This window comes from Ovis aries, chromosome 21 (genome assembly GCF_016772045.2).
Source record: "Ovis aries strain OAR_USU_Benz2616 breed Rambouillet chromosome 21, ARS-UI_Ramb_v3.0, whole genome shotgun sequence".
In the NCBI taxonomy this organism is placed as follows: domain Eukaryota; kingdom Metazoa; phylum Chordata; class Mammalia; order Artiodactyla; family Bovidae; genus Ovis; species Ovis aries.
In genome coordinates, this window is record NC_056074.1 from 21,729,255 (window position 1) to 21,752,878 (window position 23,624).

General features: G+C 44.4%; 1 protein-coding gene across 7 annotated transcripts in view; it reads right to left on the reverse strand.

The window, feature by feature from the left end:
* NELL1 (neural EGFL like 1) overlaps positions 1-23,624 on the reverse strand; it is a 1,034,396-nt gene that overhangs the window by 924,541 nt on the left and 86,231 nt on the right. For all 7 annotated transcript variants that reach the window (XM_060403970.1, XM_060403968.1, XM_042238438.2 and 4 more), the window contains exon 3: positions 5,110-5,260. In XM_060403970.1, the coding sequence (XP_060259953.1) occupies positions 5,110-5,260 (151 nt within the window). The remainder of the gene's footprint in view (positions 1-5,109; positions 5,261-23,624) is intronic.

Here is a 23,624-nt window from a genome sequence, read left to right on the forward strand (position 1 = left end):
ATACTCAACATTATCTGCCGTCAGGAAAATCTAAATGTATAGCAAAGGGACCAATATTCAACAATTCTCAGTGGTTACCTAAATGGGAAGGAAATCCAGAAAAGAGGGGATACATGTATATGTGCAGCTGATTCACTTTGCATACACCAGAAACATAACACTGTAAAGTAACTGTACTCCAGTTAATAAAAAGTCACAGTGCAAGCAAATCACTTCACATCTACTAGGATAACTATATCAAAAAGAAAGATAATAATGAGCATTAACAAGAATGTGGAGAAATTGGAAATCTCATACACTGCTGGTAGAAATGTAAAATGGTGCAGGTACTTTGAAAGACAGTCTGACAATTCCACAAAACAGTTAAACATAGTGACTACTTGATTCAGCAAGTCTACTCCTAATTAATACCAAGAGAATAAAAATGTGTCCACGTAAAAATTTGTACAGGAAAGCTCATTGAAGCATTATTCATAATAGCCAAAAAGAGGAAACAACTCCAACCCCCCATCAATTGATGAATGGATAAATAAAAGGTGTATCCAAACAACAAATATTATTCTGCAATAAAATGAACTACTGGCCCACACTACCAACATGAAAGAACTTTGAAAACATTCTAATCAAAGAAGCCAGCTACAAAGGACCACATATTGTAAGATGCCATTTATATAAAATGTCCAGATAGGCAAATCCATAGAGACAGAAGGCTATTGCCAAAGGCTGGGGGAATGAGGAGGAGATGGTGGAGTGACAGCTGAGAGGTGTGAGATTTCTATGGGAGGTAATGAAAACCAGATCTTTATTACCTAAAGCCAAGTGCATTACAGATTCAGAGTTAATCCTTTATAGTAATACTTCCCCTTGATAAGACTAAACAAACATGAGGAAAGCACCATAGAATTAAGAAGTGGAGGGGAATGTTTTATATTTCCTCATTTATTTTGTTTAAGTCAAGACCTGAGGTTTTCCTATTACAGTGAAAAATGGTCATATGATTTCCATTCAATGATCCTCAGGTTCTATTAGAAACCTGCCAGGAAAGTAAGAAAAGGTAGCCTCAGATGACTCTACATGACAACACCAAAAGGGTTTTCAAAACCTTTCTTAAAATAAGATGTGGATTTTTTTAGATTCCAAAGAGAAACCCATAAAATAGTGTTTCAACACTTAGGATTGGACAAAGAAAGGAAATATATTTTTTAAGAGTTGTGCACTTAACACACACTCTCTTTTTTCATGCTTACCACCACCCTGCAAAGTAGATGATTATCCCCATTTACAGACAAAGAAATTGAGGTTCCAAGAGATTCCATGGCAAGTATGCTGAAGCTAAAAGTCAAACTCCAGGCTCCACGGCATCTGACTCTGGAGCGCTCCTGTATCGGCTGCCATTCCACTCACTTCTCACCTGCTTTGGGAAGCTCTCTGCTTCCACTGAGAAGCATTTGAAGACACCGTACATTCTATTTCTGGACATTTGCATGGCCCTCAAGCAGAGGAGGCCCTCACACCCAACCCCTAAGCCAGTGAGGCAAGGACATGAGCTTCCTGTATCTGTGAAGCTGAGACTGGCTTGACATCTCCACCCTTGGGCAACAAGAAACCTGCGCTTTCTCCCAACCTACAGAACACAGGGACTCTAGCCCGTACCTGCTCACCGACAGGTACGCCAGCTTGCTTTCTCCAGGCTGACCCAGAAACAGCCAGCTCACTGGACTGCCGCAGCATCCTCACTGAAGGCTCAGGGTCCACCACATCCCTCTGAGGCTAAGGACCAACTTGACCACTGAAAAGAGTCAGAATGGTTGACCCTGACCTCTGATGGAAATGTGCATGAAAAGACCCTCGGCTCCAGCCAAACTGGTCTACTCTCTGCTCTTTTCTCTTCACACACACACACAAAGAATTCTGTTTCCTTAACTTCTCCCCCGTGAGACTGCCCACACTGTTCTCCCTACTTTGCTACCCTTCCCTTTCCCTTGCCTGCAAAACTCAACCTGTTTCAGGAGTCTCCCCTCTAGGTCGTCTTCCTTAACCGTCATCTTAATATACCGAATTCACTGAACCTAACACCTTTCCATCATTTTTGGCCTCAGTGGGCCCATCTAGGTTGACATACCAAAAAGTAGTACAAGGAAGGTTTACTGAACTCTGGTTTCCCAGTATAGACTCTGACATGAGAACGTAAGAGCAAGTGACCTATTGAAGTGCTTCCAGGAGAGGGACGGGGTAAAACAGGAAGTCGCAGCCTCAGCCTGTCTTCTGGTCGCTGTGGGGAATGAATGAAGCCTCAGAGCCTGACTGGTCTCCAGGCATCCAAGGCCAGGGGACTAGGCTTCCATACTCCACGCTCATAAGTCAATCATTGACTTCAGGCTGCCTGGGGAAGAAGTAAACTCCCAGACACTTCCACTCTGAGTCCAGTAGGATGAAGAGATTACAGAAGCTGATGTCCAGTGCTCTGAGGCAAGTTGTTAGGTGCTAACCTTTGGAAACAGAGTCCATCGAAGCCAGGTGAAGGGCACACCGAACCTATACAAGAGATCTGAGGGGGTCGGGGAGGGTGGCACCGTGTCTGCTGTGAGGTCAAGGTAGAGCCGGCTTCGTGGGCAGGTGACCAGTATATCTGCACAGGATTCTGTCCTCAGAAGGGCCCCACGCTTCTGGTTTAATAGTCTGCAGTCACCATCTTGAAATTCTTAGTAATTTTACCTTTGACTGCATTTCCTAAGTGAGGTCTGGGGGGGACAGTGGAGCACACACTGGGCAGGCTCTGTTCGTGTGCAGCCCTGCCCCCCACCACCGGCCACCTCCCTGGGACCAGTTCTCAGCTTGGCTGCCCCCTGGTGCCCAGGGCCCACCTGCCTTTCCCGCACCCCCTGCCCAGTAACTCTTGCCACCCTCTGCCTGGGCAGTGACTGTTACATGGGCTTGGGGATGCCAGTGTTCCCCCACCACTATCCACTAGGGGAGGAGAGGGCACAGAATCAGTTTGGGGGAGCCACATGATTTTGAAATTAGCTACACACTGCCTTTTAACTCCAATGGAATACTTTTCTGTTGATAGCTCTTTTTCATTCCTTAGTTTTTGGTGTGGTCATGCCCTGCTTCCCACACGAAACTCTTAGACACTGTTTCTTTCATTTCCCCACAAAAAGTTGCATAGCACCTAGAACAGAGTAGGTGCTTCGTAAGTATTTTCAGAGGATTAATATAAAGCTGGTATTACATTAAAACTGGCAGGAGGTTCCAATCCAAGATGGTGACTTAAGATCCTGAACACACCTCCCCCATTGGACACACTGAGTCTCCTGCTACCAATGGAACAATTACGTCTGGAGAAAACCTGAAGACTGGCTAGGGATGTGGGCAAATGAGAATTAAAAAAACTACACTGAAGCAGATAGGAGAGGGTATGGGACATAATCTCACCGTAAACCCCACCCTCATTCAGAGATCCACAGTCAGGAGGAATTCAAAACCTAGAACTTCTGTTTAAGCGGCAAAGAGTTTGAACTCCACAACAGGGACCCCAGTTCTTAAGACCTACATCTAAGAGACAAGCTGCCCACAATGCCTAGCTTTGAAAATCAAAGGGATTCCCGTTCCCAGGACCCTCAAGGCTATAATGATATAAGAAAGAGCTCACCCACCCACCTGGCGGGGGCGGGGTGGGGGGCAGGTCAGAAGCAGCTCATTTGCTTACAGTAAAGCATTGGCTTGAGGGGAAGGCATCTAATCTAACAGACAAATTCAGGGTCCTGCCGTAAGACTCTCCAGAAGGAAGACAGGCAGCCACCCCATCTTGGAGGTCTGCGTCTGTGAACTCCAGGCAGGTCAGTATAAAGAGAACTTTTGCACTATCCAGTGCCCTGGGTTTGTTTATTGGCTTTTTACAGCCGTCACCCAAGGGACACCTTTCATTGCCCAACCGTGGAGCCAGGCTCCTGGATCCCATGGAACTGTCGCAGTCGAAGAGACAGTCCTTGGCAGGTTACCACTTCCAGGGTGCTGCATATACAACACGCCTGAAACACACCCCCAGTCTTTTTGAGAAAGAGGCCTACTTGCCTGTCCAGGGGCTCTGGTCTGGGGAGCAAGCTCCTGGTTTGGCACTCTTATGGGGGCCAAGAGAGGGGGCTCTCAAGGAACAGAGGCTTGTGGACACACTCTTTCTCCGCTCTCCTCCTGCTTTGCTCCAGCTTACCAGTATATCCCAGAGAGGCCCTTATACCTTGTCTTAGATTACCTAATTACTTCGAATTCCCTAACAGAGGGACTTTTCAAAATGAAAGCCCTTATACGGCTTCCCATTATCTATGGGGTCTTCAGTCCAAGTTTTGTGACTTGGCATCAAAGCTTTGAAAGGATCCGACTTTCTGCCTGCCTCTGTAATGCCACCCATCGCTGACTACCCCAAACATCTCACCCCTTCCCCACACACACTTACCTGCAAACCGCTTACCTGTTCCATACTCATATCATGACAACCTCTTTCTGGAATGCTTTTCTTCCTATTCCATACTCCCTCCTATACAGCCTGCCAAATATCTACTCACTTAATTTCCTTATCAACCATCATCCTTTCTTGGCTTAAGACAAAGTTTAGTAGAACTAACAGCAACTACTTTCATCCCCGAAACACAAGTTTCCAACACTTCTTCACAACATTCATTTGTCTATCTTCCCTACTAACTTCTGTGATGTGATCCTTAGAATAAAAATTCTATACTGTTCATCTTAATATTCCCAGGGTCAAGCACAGTTCCTATAAAATAAACACAATGAAGGCCTATTGGAGGTTGCTGGTAAATATAACCACTTAACTTGGTGACCTAAATCTGATGGATAGAATGTGGTTTTATATGAGCGAAGTCTATCAGGAGATACAAAATAGGTGAGAAAGACACTCACGAGTGGTCCTTGGAGAGCAAACAAGAAAGCCACTTCACCCAAAATAAATTCTTAATGCAAAGTAAGTCCACAAATGTGTTCAACAGCCCCAAGGTTTCATCCAGCCAAACATTTTCCTGGAGTGGCACCCTTTACATTTTGTGTAGTGATGAATGCCAGGTAGATCTTGAGAAGCAGACTGTGCTTTCTTACCTGTGTTCCAGTTCTCGAATGGACAGGATCACTCCTGACGTGGATGGCTTCTGCTGCACAGTGGCCAGAAAGGTGAACTCACTCTTATTCCGGAACAGCTGAATTAATTTCTCACTCACATGAGGGGCTGCGTGGATCTCTCTTTCTGCATCTGAGGGGTCAAGGAGCAGGAGAAGGGGAAGGTAAGAAGAAATACAGATGGGAAAAGAGGAGAAGGAATACGAGAGGGAAAAGGAAGAAAGACACACAGTTAAAAATGCCTTGTCTGGAGGATCCAGGGTATCTTTCCCCTTTGCCCTTCTTGTCAATAGTTTCCATTTTCAGGTGCCACCCACCACTCCACATGGCTGACTGCACTCAAGGCAAAGCCTGGGAATGCTGTCCCGGTCATCATCCCCACTTGTCACTTTGACAAGTCCACAATTGGCCAGTCAGTGATTTTTCTGACAGCGATGTTGATGGGACGTGGAGCAATTTGGCCTGCTGCAAACAGATTAGGTTGCTGAAAATAGGCTGAGAGGCAGTCAGATCAATGGTGTCCAAAATTCAGAAAATCCTGAGTCTAATAGGATCCAGTGCCACTCAGCAGGCTCTCATTTCCCCTTTCCCGTGGCCTCAGCTTCTATCTCTCCACACACATCTAGGGAAATATGTCCTCGCTTTGTGACCAGGAGAGATTTACTAGAGCTAATAATGCCAGACAACTGTGCTTCTGCTAAAAGAATAAATACAAGGCATGCTCAGGATCCATCAGTGTGCCTGGAATTTCTGTACACATCCAGTAAATGACTGTCCTCATGAAATATTTATTAAAGTTGAGGCCAATTGAGCAGGTCTAGGGGTGTGTGAGTTCGGCGAATCCTGCTCCTAGACAGGAATCCTTCTTTCTGCAACATCCGCATAATGAGAGAGATCCCTCATGGTTTCAGACTCACCCTTGTCATGATAAAACTGGGTGTCACACCACTATTTTACACTATACTTTCTGGCACCAGAAAGTGGGCACCAAGGGACTGGAATTAGAGAAAAAGTATTCAGAGGATTGGTGGCCCTCTCATGACCTGCCAATGTCCTCTGCAAGCGATAGGGTGATACGTATGGTAACTCTTGGTTATTTCTCTAGGACTGCCTGAGCAACCCTTGAAAAACATATTATAGAACTGCATTATTTACAATAGCCAAGATACAGGAAATAACCCAAGTGTCCATCGACAAGCGAATGGGTAAAGCAGCTGTGATATACATATAGTGGAATCCTAACTCAGCCATAAAAATAGAATCAAATACTGCCATTTGCGGAAACATGAATGGACATGGGCATTATGCTAAGTAAAATAATCCAGACTGAGAAAAGCCAAATACGGTATGATATCACATATGTGGAACCTAAAAACTACAATAATCTAGTGAACATACCAAAGAAAGGAGCAAGACTCACAGATGGGGAATCAACCAGTGGTCACCAGAGGAGAAAGGGGAGGGGAGTGACTGTACACGGTGGGGGAGGGGAGGCATAAACTGTGCGGCTCGAGAATATACTGTGCAACACGAGACTATACCCACGATTCTGTGGCAGCTGTAAATGGAAAGCAACCTTTAAAAATTGCATAAAGAGTTTCTAAAAAGAAAAGAAAAACAGAATTACAAAGGCCCTGTCGCCCAAGCAATATCACAGACTCCTATTAGGACCTTGAACCTCCTCCTTCTAAAGAGTGGCTTTTAAACAAAAAGAAACCCTCAAATTCTTGACCTCAAGCCTCAGTCTTCTCAACTGCAAAATGAGGAGGATGGACTAGGTGATTCCTCACAGTCCCCCCAGCTGCATCGCCTATAATCCTACACGTTGCCATTTCAATCCTACACGTGTGCCATTTGCAGCGCAGAAAAGAACACAGTCTTCCAGCTGTAGGAGTCTAGGCTACAGATGGTGGGAAGTAAGAAATTAATTATTTCCTGCCGTGTCCGTAAACAAAGCATGCACAGTCAACAGCAACTGCAGCCACCACAGAAGGTAAGCTGGCGAGCCCTTCGGAAGGTGAACTGGAGGCGGGTGAGCAGGTGAGGGAACTCAGGAAGGAAGAATCTCTGCTATTAATATCAGCCATCAGACTACAGCCACTTCCTACAGTTTCCCCTGAGGAAACTCAAGATGCGAAAACAGGATACTGGCCTGCAGATATGTGAGGTGCGGAGGAATGATTTCAGGGAGCCCAGACACTTGCATCTTTCCATACACAGAAAAGCACTAAATTCCTTAAAGTTACCTGGTTTTCTTTAATTTAAAATAATCTTTTGACTTCCAACTACCTACCTTTTGTTGCAAAATTTCTACATAACCTGGCCCCTCTCCTCGCCTCCTTGGAGCAGTTCTCTCGGGGTTAATTGAGGTGCTGCCTCCCAGGCTTAAGTCCTAAAAATTTCCAGTGAATGAAACATAATGAGTTTGAGTAAGCTCTGGGAGCTCGTGATAGACAGGGAAGCTTGGCGTACCACCGTCCATGGGGCCACAAAGAGTCAGACATGACTGAGCAACTGAACTGAACTCAACTTTTAGGTTGTGACTAATCTTTTTATGTCCACAGAAGTAAGGTTGTTACTCTACTAAGGAATGGCCCAAACCAAGAACACTCTACCCACAGAAAACATACGTGGGTGTCATTTGCTTTCCTGCCTAGAGAAAGGCCTTCCCTACTTTACTACTAAGTGGTATGCTGTCAGGCTTCTGCCAAGGGCTGATATAAGAGTCACTTAGGGAATGCTTCTATGCCTTTTACAAAATTTTAGCAAAAGACTATCTATTGTTGCTGTTATTCAGCTGCTAAGCTATGTCAGACTCTTTGTGACCCCATGGACTGTGGTATGGACTTCACTATCTCCCGGAGCTTGCTCAAACTCACATCCATTGTGTCAGTGATGCCATCCAACCATCGCATCCTCTGTCGTCCCCTTCTCCTCCTGCCCTCAATCTTTCCCAGCATCAGGGTCTTTTCCAATGAATCAGCTCTATGCGTCAGGTGGCCAATGTACCGGAGCTTCAGCATCAGTCCTTCCAATGAACATTCAGGATTGATTTCCTTTAGGACTGATTATTTGAAAGCATCATTTCTTCAGTGCTCAGCATTCTTTATGGTCCAACTCTCACATCCATACATAACTAGTGGGAAAACCATAGCTTTCACCAGACGGACCTTTGTCAGCAAAGTGATGTCTCTGCTTTTTAATACACTGTCTAGGTTGGTCATAGCTTTCCTTCTAAGGAGTAAGAGTCTTTTAATTTCATGGCTGCAGTCACCATCTGCAGTGATTTTGGAGCCCAAGAAAATAAAATCCGTAACTGTTTCCACTTTTTCCCCATCTATTTGCCATGAAGTGATAGGACTTTCCATACTTTCCCTAAAGATATTCAAAACCTATTAAATGTATGGACAAATCACTCTGCAAACTAGAGACCATTAGCCAATGTTTGTTAATGTTATTTTTATTATTATTACCGCTGGGCAAAGAGCCTTGCAATCAGTTTCACTTAAAATTTAGTGCCAGGTAAAAAGTCTTGGTTGAGATTAACATCTAGATTTATTTTTTTCCTTTATGCTACTTCCTTCTTTACTCATCAGTTAGGATTCAACTGACTGGTGGTGGCTGCATAGAGAGCTCGTAGAGGATTCTGAAGCTTAGAACCAGTGAAAAGAGAGCCATGATTAATCACCAGGCTGACTGGGGGAATGATGAATATCAGATCAGTTATGGGGGTCCTCACCTCTCAATTTTCCCTGAGGGATATGATCAAATCTGATGGTCAATGACCCCAAAATTTTATATCTGCAACCCTAACCTCTCCTTTAAGTAACAGACTCATATATGCAATGGCCTCCGGATGATCTCCACGTGCACACTGAATATCATTTCAAGTTGTATCCACCACTGAGCTCTTTTTCTCTCCAATGACCCTCTATTTTCTCCTAGAGTTCCCAGTCTTTGCAAATGGAATGACTCACTTCCTAAGGTCAAAAAACTAGTAATTGTTGTCGATTTTTTCTTTTTCTCCACCCTCCATATTCAATCCAAGAACGTATCATGAGGGCTCCGGCAGCTGGCATCTGTTTATTTCTTCCTGGCCCCACTCAAATTTTTGTCCAAGCTGCCATCATCTCTCCAATAGCATCCTCAAGGTCTCCAGGCTGCCTTCCCTCCTCTGCCACCCACACAGCAGCCCAAGAAGTCAGGGTCACTTCCATCTGCTGCATAAAACCTTCCAGTGGCTTCCCATCACTTCCGGGGTAAAATCAGGCTCCTCAGGATGGCCTGCACGGTCACACACAAGTTAACTCTTGCCTACCTACCCCTTCTCCAGCTCTCACTGCATATGCAACCTCTTGGCCACTCCCTCCAACAGAACCCCCATTAATCTCATACGCCACTTTGGTGATTTCCCCACCTATCATGTCCTGTGATCAATTATTTCCTTGCATCACTTATCATAACCTTGTTCCATGTTTCTTACTTCCTTTCTTTCCTCCCTCGACTGTAAGCATCAGCAGTGCAGACATACTTATTTATTCCCTGTTGCATCCACAGTTCTTAGTGGCTGGCAGGAAACAGGCATTCAATCAAGACTCAGTCAGTTCAGTTCAGTGGCTCAGTCGTGTCCGACTCTTTGCGACCCCATGAATCGCAGCACGCCAGATCTCCCTGTTCATCACCAACTCCCGGAGTTCACTCAGAGTCACGTCCATCGAGTCAGTGATGCCATCCAGCCATCTCATTCTCTGTCATCCCTTTCTCCTCCTGCCCCCAATCCCTCCCAGCATCAGAGTCTTTTCCAGTGAGTCAACTCTTCGCATGAGATGGCCAAAGTACTGGAGTTTCAGCTTTAGCATCATTCCTTCCAAAGAAATCCCGGGGCTGATCTCCTTCACAATGGACTGGTTGGATCGCCTTGCAGTCCAAGGGACTCTCAAGAGTCTTCTCCAACACCACAGTTCAAAAGCATCAATTCTTCAGCGCTCAGCTTTCTTCACAGTCCACTTCTCACATCCATACATGACCAATGGAAAACCATAGCCTTGACTAGACGGACCTTTGTTGGCAAAGTAATGTCTCTGTTTTTCAACATGCTATCTAGGTTGGCATAACTTTTCTTCCAAGGAGTAAGCGTCTTTTAATTTCATGGCTGTAATCACCATCTGCAGTGATTTTGGAGCCCCCCAAAATAAAATCTGACACTGTTTCCCCATCTATTTCCCATGAAGTGATGGGACCAGAAGCCATGATCTTCGTTTTCTGAATGTTGAGCTTTAAGCCAACTTTTTCACTTTCCTCTTTCACTTTCATCAAGAGGCTTTTTAGTTCTCTTCACTTTCTGCCATAAGGGTGGTGTCATCTGCATATCTGAGGTGATTGATACTTCTCCCGGCAATCTTGATTCCAGTTTGTGCTTCTTCCAGCCCAGCATTTTTAATAGATGGCGTTTTTCATGATGAACTCTGCATATAAGTTAAATAAGCAGGGTGACAATATACAGCCTTGACGTACTCCTTTTCCTATTTGGAACCAGTCTGTTGTTCCATGTCCAGTTCTAACTGTTGCTTCCTGACCTGCATATAGGTTTCTCAAGAGGCAGGTCAGGTGGTCTGTATTCCCATCTCTTTCAGGATTTTCCACAGTTTATTGTGATCCACACAGTCAAAGGCTTTGGCATAGTCAATCAAGATTACTCAATTAATTAACTAATGTATTTTCCATTGTGTATCTGCATAGTTGCTAAGTCAGGTCCGACTCTGTGACCCCATGGACTGTAGCCTGCCAGGCTCCCCTGTCCATGGGATTCTCCAGGCAAGAATACTGGAGAGGGTTGCCAGTTTGTCCTCCAGGGGATCATCCTGACCCAGGATCAAACCCACCTGCCTGCATTGGCAGGCAGCTTCTTTATCACTGAGCCACAAGTGAAGCCCCTAAATCTGAGTTTGTTTCTATTTTGCCAGTGTGTTCATTTGTATTGGTTTTAAATTGCACATAAGTGATATCATATGAGTATCAAACAGGTCTCTTCTCCACTCTTGGCTGCCCTAAACCCAGCGCGATGATGTGGCACGGAGGTGGTGGGAACAGAGCATCACCATGCAGACAGTGGGCTCATTCACAGGAAAGCCAGGAACACTGCTTTCCTGTTACAGTTATGGAAATACACATCTCTGTAAGTTTTCCATTTATGTCATTTATAGTGTTTACATTGTTACTTCAAGTAACCACAAATATTACAGTCAGAAAATAGCATGATACCTTCGGACAACTAGCAGATAAATGAGTACTTCTTAAGTGACTATCAAATTAAAATGATTGCCAGTGCCAGTTTAGCCTATTCCTCCTTGTAGGACATTCCAGCTAATGCACTAATCCAGCCCAGCCCCCTTAGAAAGCTGAATATGTCTTTTACCGGCTTTTCTCATTTATCATTGTAAATGATTGGCATGTTGAAGTAAGGAGAACCCATTAGCACTCAGAGTGAAATGTAAAAAAATAAAAGAAAGAAAAGAAACATGTACTTTGATAAATTGAGATTTTATGTACATTTTCATTGTCAAAATAAAAAGCTATTTCAAATAAATGTTTACCATACTTCAGCCACTGAAAAATATGAGAAATCCTACTCCTTTTACAATAATAATTGGACCAGGTTTTAAGGAACTAAAGACTAAGTTCTGCAGATAACTAAGCTGTGTGATCTTAGATAAGATACTTGACCTCTGATCCTCACACACTGTATCTTTAAAATTTAAACAGTTGAACTCAATGGTCTCCAAGTTGTTTCCTAGTTCAATGGTTCTGTGAATCAGTTTCCCCTGCTCCTAAGTCAATAGCAAGATGGTACTGAGGGCACTTCCCATCTATAAAAAACCCAGGTTCTATATTTTTTCTGCCGATTTTCCGAGACAACGATAAAAACTGTGATCAATTTCTGAAAACAGTGTATGTCACCTATTTTTGCAGTAGCCTGCTTTTTTTCCCTAGAGTTAAAAGGGCAAGTGATGAAAACCAGTTAATGAGAACCTATCATGAATATTATACTTCTATGTGTATGGGATCACTACAATGTGGGTTTGCTGCATTATTTGAGAATATTCAGTTCTTCTTGAGAGAACAAGAAAAATAAGTGGAATTTATAAACCTCATGTGTGTGTGTGTGTGTGTGTGTGTGTGTGTGTGTTAGTCGCTCAGTTGTGTCCAATTCTTTGTGACGCGATGGACTGCAGCCCTCCAGGCTCCTCTGTCATGGGAATCACCAGGCAAGAATACTGGAGTGGTTTGCCATGCCCTTCTCCAGAGGATCTTCCCAATCTGAGATAAACTCATAGACATGTTAAAGATAGATAAAAATTTAGAAATCTTTGAAATGTGCTAAACATATACCCAATAATTGCACCATAAGTATGCTGAACGTAGATACAAAGGACTGAATAAGAGTATCACTTACAAATAGAAGGGGGTTGGAGGACCAAGTCACAATGTACAATAGCCCCCTTCAGAACGGCCGCTCTGTCGTCCCCAAATCTGACATCCATCTCTGACACTCATTCTATTCCCATGCTGGTCCCATCTCTACTCTCTCTCTCAGAAACATTAATAGAACCCATTGGTGCTCACCGAATTAACTGGTGAACTACAGCTATGGCCAGGCATATTTGCCCAAGTCTCACTATTAAGAGGAAACACACTGGGGCTAGGCATCTCCTATCTGCTGAACCTCTTTTTAATAACCTCAGATACTGTCCTTGTAGCCACAGCATTAGAGAAGAGACTGAGAGAAAGACAGACTAGAGAACCAACACGTAACCCAAGAACCCGGTGGGTTAGCCCATCCTTCTCCCCTCACCCTACCTGAACCCTAGCAACTCTTGGTTCCCTGCTTCCTTTTGGGTATTTCTAATTGATTTGATAAGCCACATGATTCAAGCACATGAATTTGGCCGACCAGTGAGGCTTTCAATTGTGTGACTTCTGGGAGTATACTTGGAGGCTACCATTGCACCAAGCTAATTTCCTACATAACCACCACTCATAGTGAACATTTTACACTTTAAAAAACAGAGAGAAAAGACAATGTCATTCCAAATACTCAAAAGGTTTTGCCTGATTTAGTTAAGAAGTGCTAACTCAGCAGCAAGGGTTAAGTGTTTTTTCCTTCCTAGGATGAAATGGCTCTACTTAGTCAATTTTCAAGAAAGACTAAAAATGCTAATATGATAATCAACCATCAGTAAAACCGTGCTAGATGAAGGGAGGAGGCTGAGGAGTGGAGCAGGAAAGAAATTAACTGGTGGTATTCACAAGCTCTTCTCTACCTAATCTAGAAGCAACTTCATTTCCCTTTTCCTTGACATACAGTGTAAGAAAGGTGATGATTTTCATTGTCAGCAAACATACCTGTGTTTACTCTGTGCCAGGTACCAGCAAAAAGGTCAAAACACAATTTCTGCCGTCAAGGATAACTACATAAGCAAGACAGTTACTTGGTGAAAACCAGGGCACAAAAAAAGGAAGGGAGCCTGGGGATGACATCACATAAGATGCATCTTTGAGGCTGAGTCAAAAAGATGAACCAGCATTTACTAGACAGGAGAAACAGAGAGAAGAGGGCATTCTTTGCAGATCGCTTTGAACCTTTCATTACCCACATATTTTGCATTATCCTAGCATTCTTCTTTCTTTGCAAGCCTCTCTCCCTAAAACTCTTAGCAGAAAAGCAACTATTCAGTCCAATATTGGAGGAAACTCTCCCCTGATCAGTGAGTCAAGAGAGCAAAACCAGCAGAAATAGGACAAAACAAACACAGCAGGACAGCCTTGACTGATGAACTCAGGCGACATCTTGGTAATCACAGCATGTGTACACTAAGAACTTCAACACATGGCAGAATCTTGTTATAGACATGGCACATCCTTCTAGCCTGAGTCCCACATAAGCTTGTGGTTAAGATTGCCCTGAAAGGTAAAGCAACACTTGCTAAATTGAAATGACAGTCGGCTTTTCATTTCTAAGTAGAGATGAAACTTGCCATTTCAGAACTGCCAACTCTCCAGAGGGCAAGTGCTGCTGTGTGGAGAGGCGTACGTGTCCACCGTTAGGTCCTGGGGCCCTTCTCTGAGAAATTCAGATGCTATTGATCTAAGTACTTTCAAAGCAGCCGAAATCACAAGCAGAAAGTAGTAGGAACACCAAGAGCCTCCCACTTAATATGTAAGGGATTCCTATCTCCACTAACAAGTTCACAATAATATCCCATTAAGCGTCCATTAGCTTCAGAAGCCAGGATAATAAAAAGCAAATATGTGTATGGTATATTATGGTACAAGGGCAGAGTTAACTACTTTACATGTATTCTCTAATTACAATAATCTGAGGAATAGCCATTACTATTTTTCCTACTTTACATTTGAGAAAACTAAGTTTTACAGAACATAAATGATTTTCTGAAAAGATATTGGACTAGGAGGCCACGGTTCTGAGATTCCAACCTGGCAGGCTGGTTCCATATGCTACAGCCTTCACTGTGCCAGGCCTACTGTTTGCCAGTATGTATGATCTCAGTGCTTGGTACATGTGGGAAAGGGACAAATCATCATATACCCAGTGCCTGACACTATTCACTCAGAAAATATTTATGAACAATCTATTTGCACAACCCCTGAGCTAAATAACATTCCCCCATTTTATAGGTAAGGAAACTGAGGCACAGAGAGTCAAACTCTGAGCACAGAGAATGGCTTGCCCAAAGTCACACAGCCTGTGACTAGAGAAAAAACTTGAGTCCTCAGCAGAGTCGATCAGAACACTCCACGGCCTTCGCCTAGCATCCCTGCTTATGTTCACTTTCATTCTCTTTTCCTGTCTCCTACCCACCTTGTCCTGCACTCAAGCCACACAAGCTCCTGTCTCTTCTTCTCAGGGCCGGGTTCCTTCCCACCCTGGTACGTTCCATCTGCAGTGACCTCCCTTCTCGCTTCTGTGAATACCAACTTAATTGTTAGTCCTCAGGCCATCTTTCCCTGACCACCCAGACCTTGTATTCCCTATGTTACCATCACTGGACTGCTTATAAATATCAAGGTTTTACGTGAATAATCATTATATTGTGCCATCACTTCATTAACAACTATCATGCCCACTGCATTCGATTCCATAGAAAATGGTTTATCAATAGATACTCACACTCAGCATCGTGCCTGGTGTGTGGTGAAACCTCAAAAGCTATTTGCTGCACTAGTAATATATCTTGATTCCAAAGTCTGGGACCCAACAGAAGGGGTTTACCAAAGACACTCAATTATAACCCCAACCTGCAGAGAAAATGACATTAAAATAATAAGCTGCCTAAGGAATAATAAAGCCAGCAAAGCACCCCTAGCTCATTCAGAGACCAAACCCAAAGGATCCTGTGACACATGGTGCTAATTTTTTAAAATTCCTGTGTGACTCAAGAGATTCAGATGTCCCCATGATTTTACTAATTAGATGAGCACGGTGGGGGAACCGAACCCCTCTTCTCAACATTTAAAAATACCAGTAAGGAAAATCAAGGCATCCCCTGATCACTAGGAAGTCAGCAAACTAGTCCTCTGCAGGCTGTCTCCCTGTGTGTGCTCAGCCATGCCCACCCCTTTGCGACCTCATGAACTGTAGCCCACCATGCTCCTCTGTCCATGGGATTCTCCAGTGAAGAATACTGGAGTGGGTTGCCATTTCCTCCTCCAGGAGATCTTCCCAGACCCAGGAACTGAACCCGCTTCTCTGTGCCTCCTGCATTGGTAGGCAGATTCTTTACTACTAACGCCACCTAGGAAGCCTATATTAGCCTATATTAGGAAATCTCCCTATATTAGCACCATAACCTACCAGTGATCAAGTCTCCCTCCATAATCCTCATACCTCCACCCCCATCTCAGTGGAATCCTCAAAGCAGAGACAGAGGTAAAGCGTGGATGCCAACTCTATCTGAATCACAGGACAGGAAAACAAGAGTCTGATAAAGATTTTTAATAAAGGCTGCATTGTGTAAACTACAAACTTGCAGTTCTAAGATAAGTTCGTTCTAGGGATGTAGTGAAAAGCATGGTGACTGTAGTTAATACTGTATTATATATTTGAAGGTTGCTAAGAGTAGATCTTAAGTTCTCATCATAGAAAAAAAATGTAATGATGCGAGGTGATGAATGTTAACTAAGCTTATTGAGGTAATCACTTTGCAGTATACATACATCAAATCATTATGCTGTAACTTTAATACAATGTTATACGCCAATTATATCTCATTAAAACTAGGGGGGTGAGAAGAGGGACTACTTCACTGTAAAGCAAAAAAGCTACCTAGGGAATGGTTATAAATTAGACTGCATATAACCAATGGAAAATTACACAGGATGATATAACATCAAAAGTATTAGAATAACAGAAAATTCCTAGGTAATAATATCAAACAGGGATGCAACTGCATGCATAATGACATATCAGTATATAAAAATGTATTTAGTGATGCATAGCAGAAATATACAAATGGCCTTCAATCAAAATGTTAACATTGGAGGCTAATCTGGGTTATATTTTTCTTCTTTCACCATGTCTCAATTTTCCAGATCTCCTCTGAGAATTACTGTAAGGAAAAAACAATCAATTTTATGCTAAAAATATAAGAGCACATTATAGAAACAGGAGAAGCAAAAAGGGCATCCGAAAAGAAAATAAGTAGCAACTCTCCAGCTTTCAATCATGAAATTGTGCCTCTTTAAATCAATAAGACCCCCCTTAACCCCCACTCCAGCCAAGCTCAACCAGCTCTGGCTTCCCATGGAATACCACTCCCCTCCTTAATGCAGGGGACCAGTCAGCTCCCAGAATGGCCTGCAGGGGCATTTCAACACAGAACCACCCCCCTCCCCGCAGTTCATAGCAGCTCAGGCTGATGGGATTTGAGGCCTATTTCTGTAATAACTAGCAGTTGAGTCAAGCGTCATTTTAATCCACAGTCACAGTCAAGAGTCCGAGGGTGCAAAGGGATGCCCACCACATCCTGATGCACAGAGGCTGTCAAACACAGGCGACTCTCCTAGCACATGATGCTCTCCGGGTTCCTGCAGAAGACATGAGGACAGTCCTGGGCCGTGCCCTCTGCCTACTACTCAGCTATTCTTCCAATCATTCGCTCATTAATTCCTCACCTTGAAAACCTTCATTGAGCACTCTTCTGAAGCAAGAATTATGGACACAAAACTTGAGACACATCTTTTATCTGCCAGGGGCTAAGCATCGAGTAATAAAGACCCAAACATAGACGAACGAGAACTGCTCAGTTGTTCAGTTCAGAGGCAGAAGCAAAGTAGGAATTCTTAGGAGGGAATACAAGGCTAGAATAGCCTGAAACAGGACCAGAGAGCTTCCCCTCAGAGACCTGATCCTCCCAACAAGGGGCAGTGCAGGGTAGCGGTTAAGCACTCAGACTATGGAGCCTGACTGGCTCAGATTCCAGCTTCCCCACATACCAGATATGTGACCATGGACCCATTAACCTCTCTGTGCCTCAGCTTCCTCATCTGTAAAATGGGAATAAAATTCCATCTACCCATAAAAGCAGTATGAACATCAAATTGATTCATATGTGTTAAGCTCTCAAAACAGTGTCTGCCACAGGGGAAGCACTGGCCAATTGTTTATTTGGAAAACAGGTAGGGCAGGCCCTGAGACCTAGAGGATGGGGGTGTACAAAGCTATGCCAGTCCCCACCTTGCCAGGAGGGCCCAGCAGGAGGATAACGGGCAAGTGAGCAAGGGTCGCCAGCCATGGCTGGAGGCATGGTGAGTGGTCAGTTCTAACCCTCTCCTCTTAAAAAGCTGGCAGAGCTTATGAAGCTTCCTATGAATCCAATCTAGGTCTAGCCAACCAGCCAACATCCAAACATCTTTGAATTTTTGCTATGTGCTAGATCAAATACACTTAAATATATTTAATCTATTTAAGCAATGGGCTTAAATATACTTTCTAATTCAGTTCTCACCTGCAGCCCAGCAATGTCAGTATTGTTATTCCCATCTTATAAATGAGGTATAAAGAGTTAAGAAGCTCTGTATTTAAGTATTGCCACTGGATTTCAAACTCAGATCTGTCTACTGTCAACCACGACTCACCACTGCCTCTCAGCCCCGATCACTCATCTCAGCCCAACTGGTGCCTGAATACCAGCTCCACCATGGAGCCTCTGTGAGACTTTAGGCAACTTAGCTTCCTTCCTTCATCCTTGAGTTGCCCCACCTGTAACACAGTGGTAATACTACGCACAGGGCCGGGCTCAGTAAGGAGTCATGGAGTGTGCCCACTATATAGCTTGTGCTCTGTATTTCTTCCACGCTGGCCTCTCTTTAGGACATCATTTCTGAGTCGCTTTGCACAGACAGCTTAGAAGTCTACACATGGGAAGTCTGAGCTTTAACATTTACCAGTGGGTTCACACACAGGATCACATTTCACATTAATAATAATCCATTGTGCAAGCATGCGCGTGTGTGCCAAGTTGCTTCAGTGTCCAAAGTGTCCAGCTCTTTGCAACCCTATGGACTGTAGCCACCCAGGCTCCCCTGTCCATGGAATTCTTCAGGGAAGATTACTGGAGTGGTTTGCCATGCCCTCCTCAAGGGGATCTTCCCAACCCAGGGAATCCGCATCTCTTATATTTCCTGCATTGCCAGGCAGGTTCTTTACCAGCAGCACCACCTGGCAAGCCCAAAAACCCACTAGGTAGGCATTAATAACCTCACTTTCAAGATAAGGAATCTCTGGCTTGTAGAAGTTACATAATTTGCCCAACAAATTTTCAGCTCTTTCTGGGTATTTCTGTATGAATTCCCTAGTCCCCAGACAAAGAATCTTTAAACTTCTCCACTTCACTCCAATGCAGCTCTCCCCTATCAAAGGGGCACTCCTCCTCCAAAACTCTCAACTGTCCCATATACTGAGTGCACTCACCAGCCTGCTGGAAAAGTCTGGAGCAGGGGTCCGACCCAAATAGGATTGGTTCCCTTTTGTGCAATCCCAACTCTCAGGCTTAAGAGAGACATCTTCAATGCTACACTGGCCTTGACCTTGCCATATCTACTCCAACTCAACAGTAAATAGTGAGGCATCATGCTCGACCGCAAGCTCTCTAATTCATGATTATTCATTATAAATCATTTTTACATGTTGCTTCGAATGCTGCTCAAGAATAAAAATCTGCCTGCGTTGAAATGCACTGTGATTTTAATATGCAAACCTCCTACAGAGATGATGTCTCATTTTAATTATTGTTTCAGTTTAATGGGTTTTCATTAAATTAGAGGATGGAGCAATTATGAGGGTGAACAGCTAATGTTTCAAAGGTAAGCTCCTGTGGCTCTGTGCGCAAAGAGATAGTTGTGGCATCAATGAGCAGAAAGTGACACTCTTCTGGATAAGCCCGTGTGCAGCCTGATAGAAAACAACCCTGGCTATTTCTCTTTCCAGCTTCAAAACAAAGCTAGCATCTTCTCACTGAAGATAAGCGAACAGCTCTAAGCATGTGTCTGACTGAAGGTATCTTTATCACATAACTTTTCTATCAGGAATCCAAGCTCCCCTGTTTATCAGGCCAGAAAGCCCTCTTCAAAGTCCACAACCTCAGTCATGTCTGACCCTTTGCAAGCCCATGGACTCTAGCCTGCCAGGCTCCTCTGTCCATGGTATTCTCCAGGCAAGAGTACTAGAGCAAGTAGCCATTCCCTTCTTCAGGGGATCTTCCCAACCCAGGGATCGAACTCCAGTCTCCTGCATTAGAGGCAGATTCTTTACCATCTGAGCCACCAGGAAAGCTAAGTATCAAACCATAGGAAAGTACTCCTGATGAAACAGTCTTATCCCTCACAAGCAAGGAATTTAGTTGGTTCTGTGGATGAATATCTGACTTCTTGCCTCCGGGAAATTGTTCCAACTGCACAACAGATTGCAATGACCAAAATAATATTAATTAGCAAACTGGGAGAAGTTCAATGAGAAATTATTTTGGTGGCTTCCAATATTTTACCCCAGAAACTGCACAGACTTTGCACTTGGGACCAACAGGGTAGAATTACCCCAGACAGAGGCAAAGGAATGAATGAGTAGTAGCGAATGAGGGGAGGGCCACAGGTAGGATCTACTCCACTGGGGTCCCAGTCAGAGGTAAAGGGTTATGACGCCACACTGGACAGAGTGGGGGGTCTGCATTGCAGAAGTCTGCACCTGGGGAGAGGGAGAGAGCTTGGCAAAGCTCACATGTGTGATTTCAGGAATTACCCAGCGGTACAGTGGTTAAGACTCTGTGCTCTCACTGCTGAGAACCTGGGTTCAATCCCTGGTCAGGGGACTAAGATCCCAGACGCCTCACAATACAGCAAAAAAAAAATTTTAATTTAATTTTTCTTTCTCTCCAGCTAGGTGGAAGGAAAAAGACGAGAGCCACAGAAGGTCATTCCAGACATAATTGGTCCATTAGGGTAGGGCAGACCTGGTCACTATACATGCCAAGAAAGTAATATGGGAACATCTCACTACGCTGTGGGAAGGAGAGAAAAAGAAATCTTTCCCACAACAAAGAGAAGCACCGGCCCCAGGTAATACAGCAATGACTAAGTGCTGAATGAGGTGCCCTCTCTGTTCAGCACTGCCCCTCCCCAGCCTGATGCTGACCACCTGTCGGGGCACACACTGGCTGGCGTGGCCACCGGACAAGTTCTCTTTGCTGTTATTTCAAGTGTCCTGAATATTTCCAAAGGGACAGTAACTTGGAACTCCTCGGTGGAATGCTCTCTTTCAGCTCCTTTATTTTCGCTGTCCTAAAAAGCACATCGTCAGCTCTTAGATCACACGTTTTAATCTAATTACATGCCTTGTTAGCTAATTAGTTCCAGAATCACTGCTGGGAAGGTCTCCCTCACTATTTATCTATCTGTGTTGGCCACTGGGTGTGCTTCTTGATTCCTGGAAAAAGTGAGTAATTATTGGCCTTTCAAACTCTGTCCTGAGGAGGGACAGCAAAGCTCTCCAGGCCCCTGAAACTCCAGGCTTTGAACAGAAGCTCCAGGAAACGTGGGCACTTGTGCAGCAAAGGGCCCTTGGTGTGGTTTCTCACAGACTTGAAAACTGACCCCTTCAGAGATGTTTTCCAATCCATTAACATTAATGTAACCCTTAAAACAAACTGTTGGAGCTGCTGCTTGCCTGAACTCAAAGTCAACTGCATTCCGACTACTGGATCCTTCTCACCAATTCCCCACAACTGCCCTCCCAAAAGCAATCTACGACCAAGGGTTCAAATTACAATCCCCATTTACTGAAGACTTAAAACAAACAAACAAAAAAAAACAATGAAAATATCGATTTGGGAGAAAACTGGCCTTTCATCACCACTGGAAATAATTTGGAACTGGCCTGTCCCAGGGTAACCATGCTGAGTCACTTCAGTAAAGTATGCCTTCGGTATATTAAATAGCATCTTCATGATAATTCATCTCAAAGGGTGCTCGGTAGGTTTCCAAGCAATCTTTTCTACCTGAGTGTGATCTGACTTAGTCAGCAGATATTCTTTTCAGCCACGAATGGCCTGAAAACCCCACCCTCCACCACGAGTGCTTGGTTGGTTGGTAGCTGATCCTTGGACAAGCGCTCTCAGCCGAGCCCTGGGGGTACAAAGCACGTGAATGCAGTTCAATCTCAACTCTTCCCCCACCCAGAGCTCCAGCCACCTTCTCCACACCTATCCAAATCCTGCCCATCTCCTCTTGAGGCCCAGACCAAGTCCACGAAGCTCTGGAGCCCTCAATTCAAAGGAGCTTCTCCCATCCCTTCACTCCAACATTCTTCACCCGTTCAAATGCATATTTATGGCAACTGTTCTCTGTGGCCTGGTAGGACAAACTTGGTCTGGGCAAAGACTCCAGCCAGTATCTGTAGCTGCACGGACCAGTACCGCGCACTGTGATCCATCTTACATCCTGCATCTTGCCAAATCCAGTGGCCAGTTCCCCACCCTCCACCTAACTGACCTCTCAGCAACCTCCAGTGGCTGTCCTCTCCCTCCTCTTTCAGGCACTCTTTTGGGCACGGAATTCTTCTGGCTTTCCTCCCACCTCTGCAGCCAGCCTGGGGCTCCTTCACGCCCTCCTCTGCCTGCTCTCTTACTGTCAGGGTGTCTCCAGCACATCCAGCCAGCCCTGAGCTCTGCCTCTATCACCACCTGGACTCGCCATCCTCTTGCCTACCACGCTGCAGCAGCCTCCAAAGCCCACTTGCTTTGTGTCTTTCCCCTTCTCCCCCACTTTCTGACTTTCTCTCATGTAGCAATTGGAGCGACAAGGAAATCCTTTTCAGACTTAAATCATATCCTATCAACCACCTCAACTACTTTCTTTAAACCCTCAAATAGCTGCCTGTAGTTGTTTCCTGTTGCTTCTGGAACATAGGCCTGCAAACTCAGTGCTTAAAACAACACAAACTCATCATCTCATGGTTCTGGAGGTCAGAAGCCTGAAATGGGTTTTCCTGGAACAAAACTAAAATGCGGGCAGGACCACCCTGCCACCCTCCAGAAGCTCCAGGGGAAAATAACTTACCTTGCCTTTTCCAGCTTTCCTTGGTTCACGTCCCCTTCCTAATCCTCAAAGTCAGTTTTGCAGCACCTTACCATCTCTCTCTGCCTTTATCTGCACATCACTCACCCTCCCTGACTTAACTTCCAGTTTCCATCTTATTGGGCCCAGCTGGATAAGGCAGGCTAGCCTCCCCACCTGAAGATCCTTAACTTAATCACATCTTCAAAGCTATTTTTATCATGTAAATTAACAATCACAGGTTCTGGGGATTAGGACATAAGTATCTTTGGAGGCGGGGAGGTCCTTGCATTTTTCACCAGTGCAAGGGAAAAAAGACCCTAACTCCTTACAATGACTGAAAGACGCTGCATGGCTTGGTGCTGCTGCCGGGGCGGAAACAAAGACCAAGCTTTTACTTTGGCCCTGGCCACGCTCTCCAACCTCCTTGGATACCTTCACCCACACAGGCCATCCTTGTGCCCCTTAAACTTGTTTGATCCAAGGGGTTTTGTATCAGCTCTTCCAAAAATGTCAGTTCTGGGAGCAAAACAGCCTGGATTCAGTTCTCAGCTTTGCCACTTACTGCACCTAACCTTGACGGTATAAATAACAGGGTTATTTAACCTGTTTTCCCTTCTGTAAAATTGGGCCCATAATACCTATCTCCCTTGTAGGATTATTATGGATTGTTCTGAGAATGAAATGAATTAACAAACATAAAGAATTTAGAACAATGTCTAGCACCTAAAAAGTGTTCATCACTAACCATGTAAGTGATCGGGAATAATATTATCTTTGCATGGCTGACTTCTTCACCCAGGCATCAGCTCAAATACCACCTCTGCAAGGAAGTCTCCATAATCCTACCTAGAGTCAATCCTCTCCTTCTC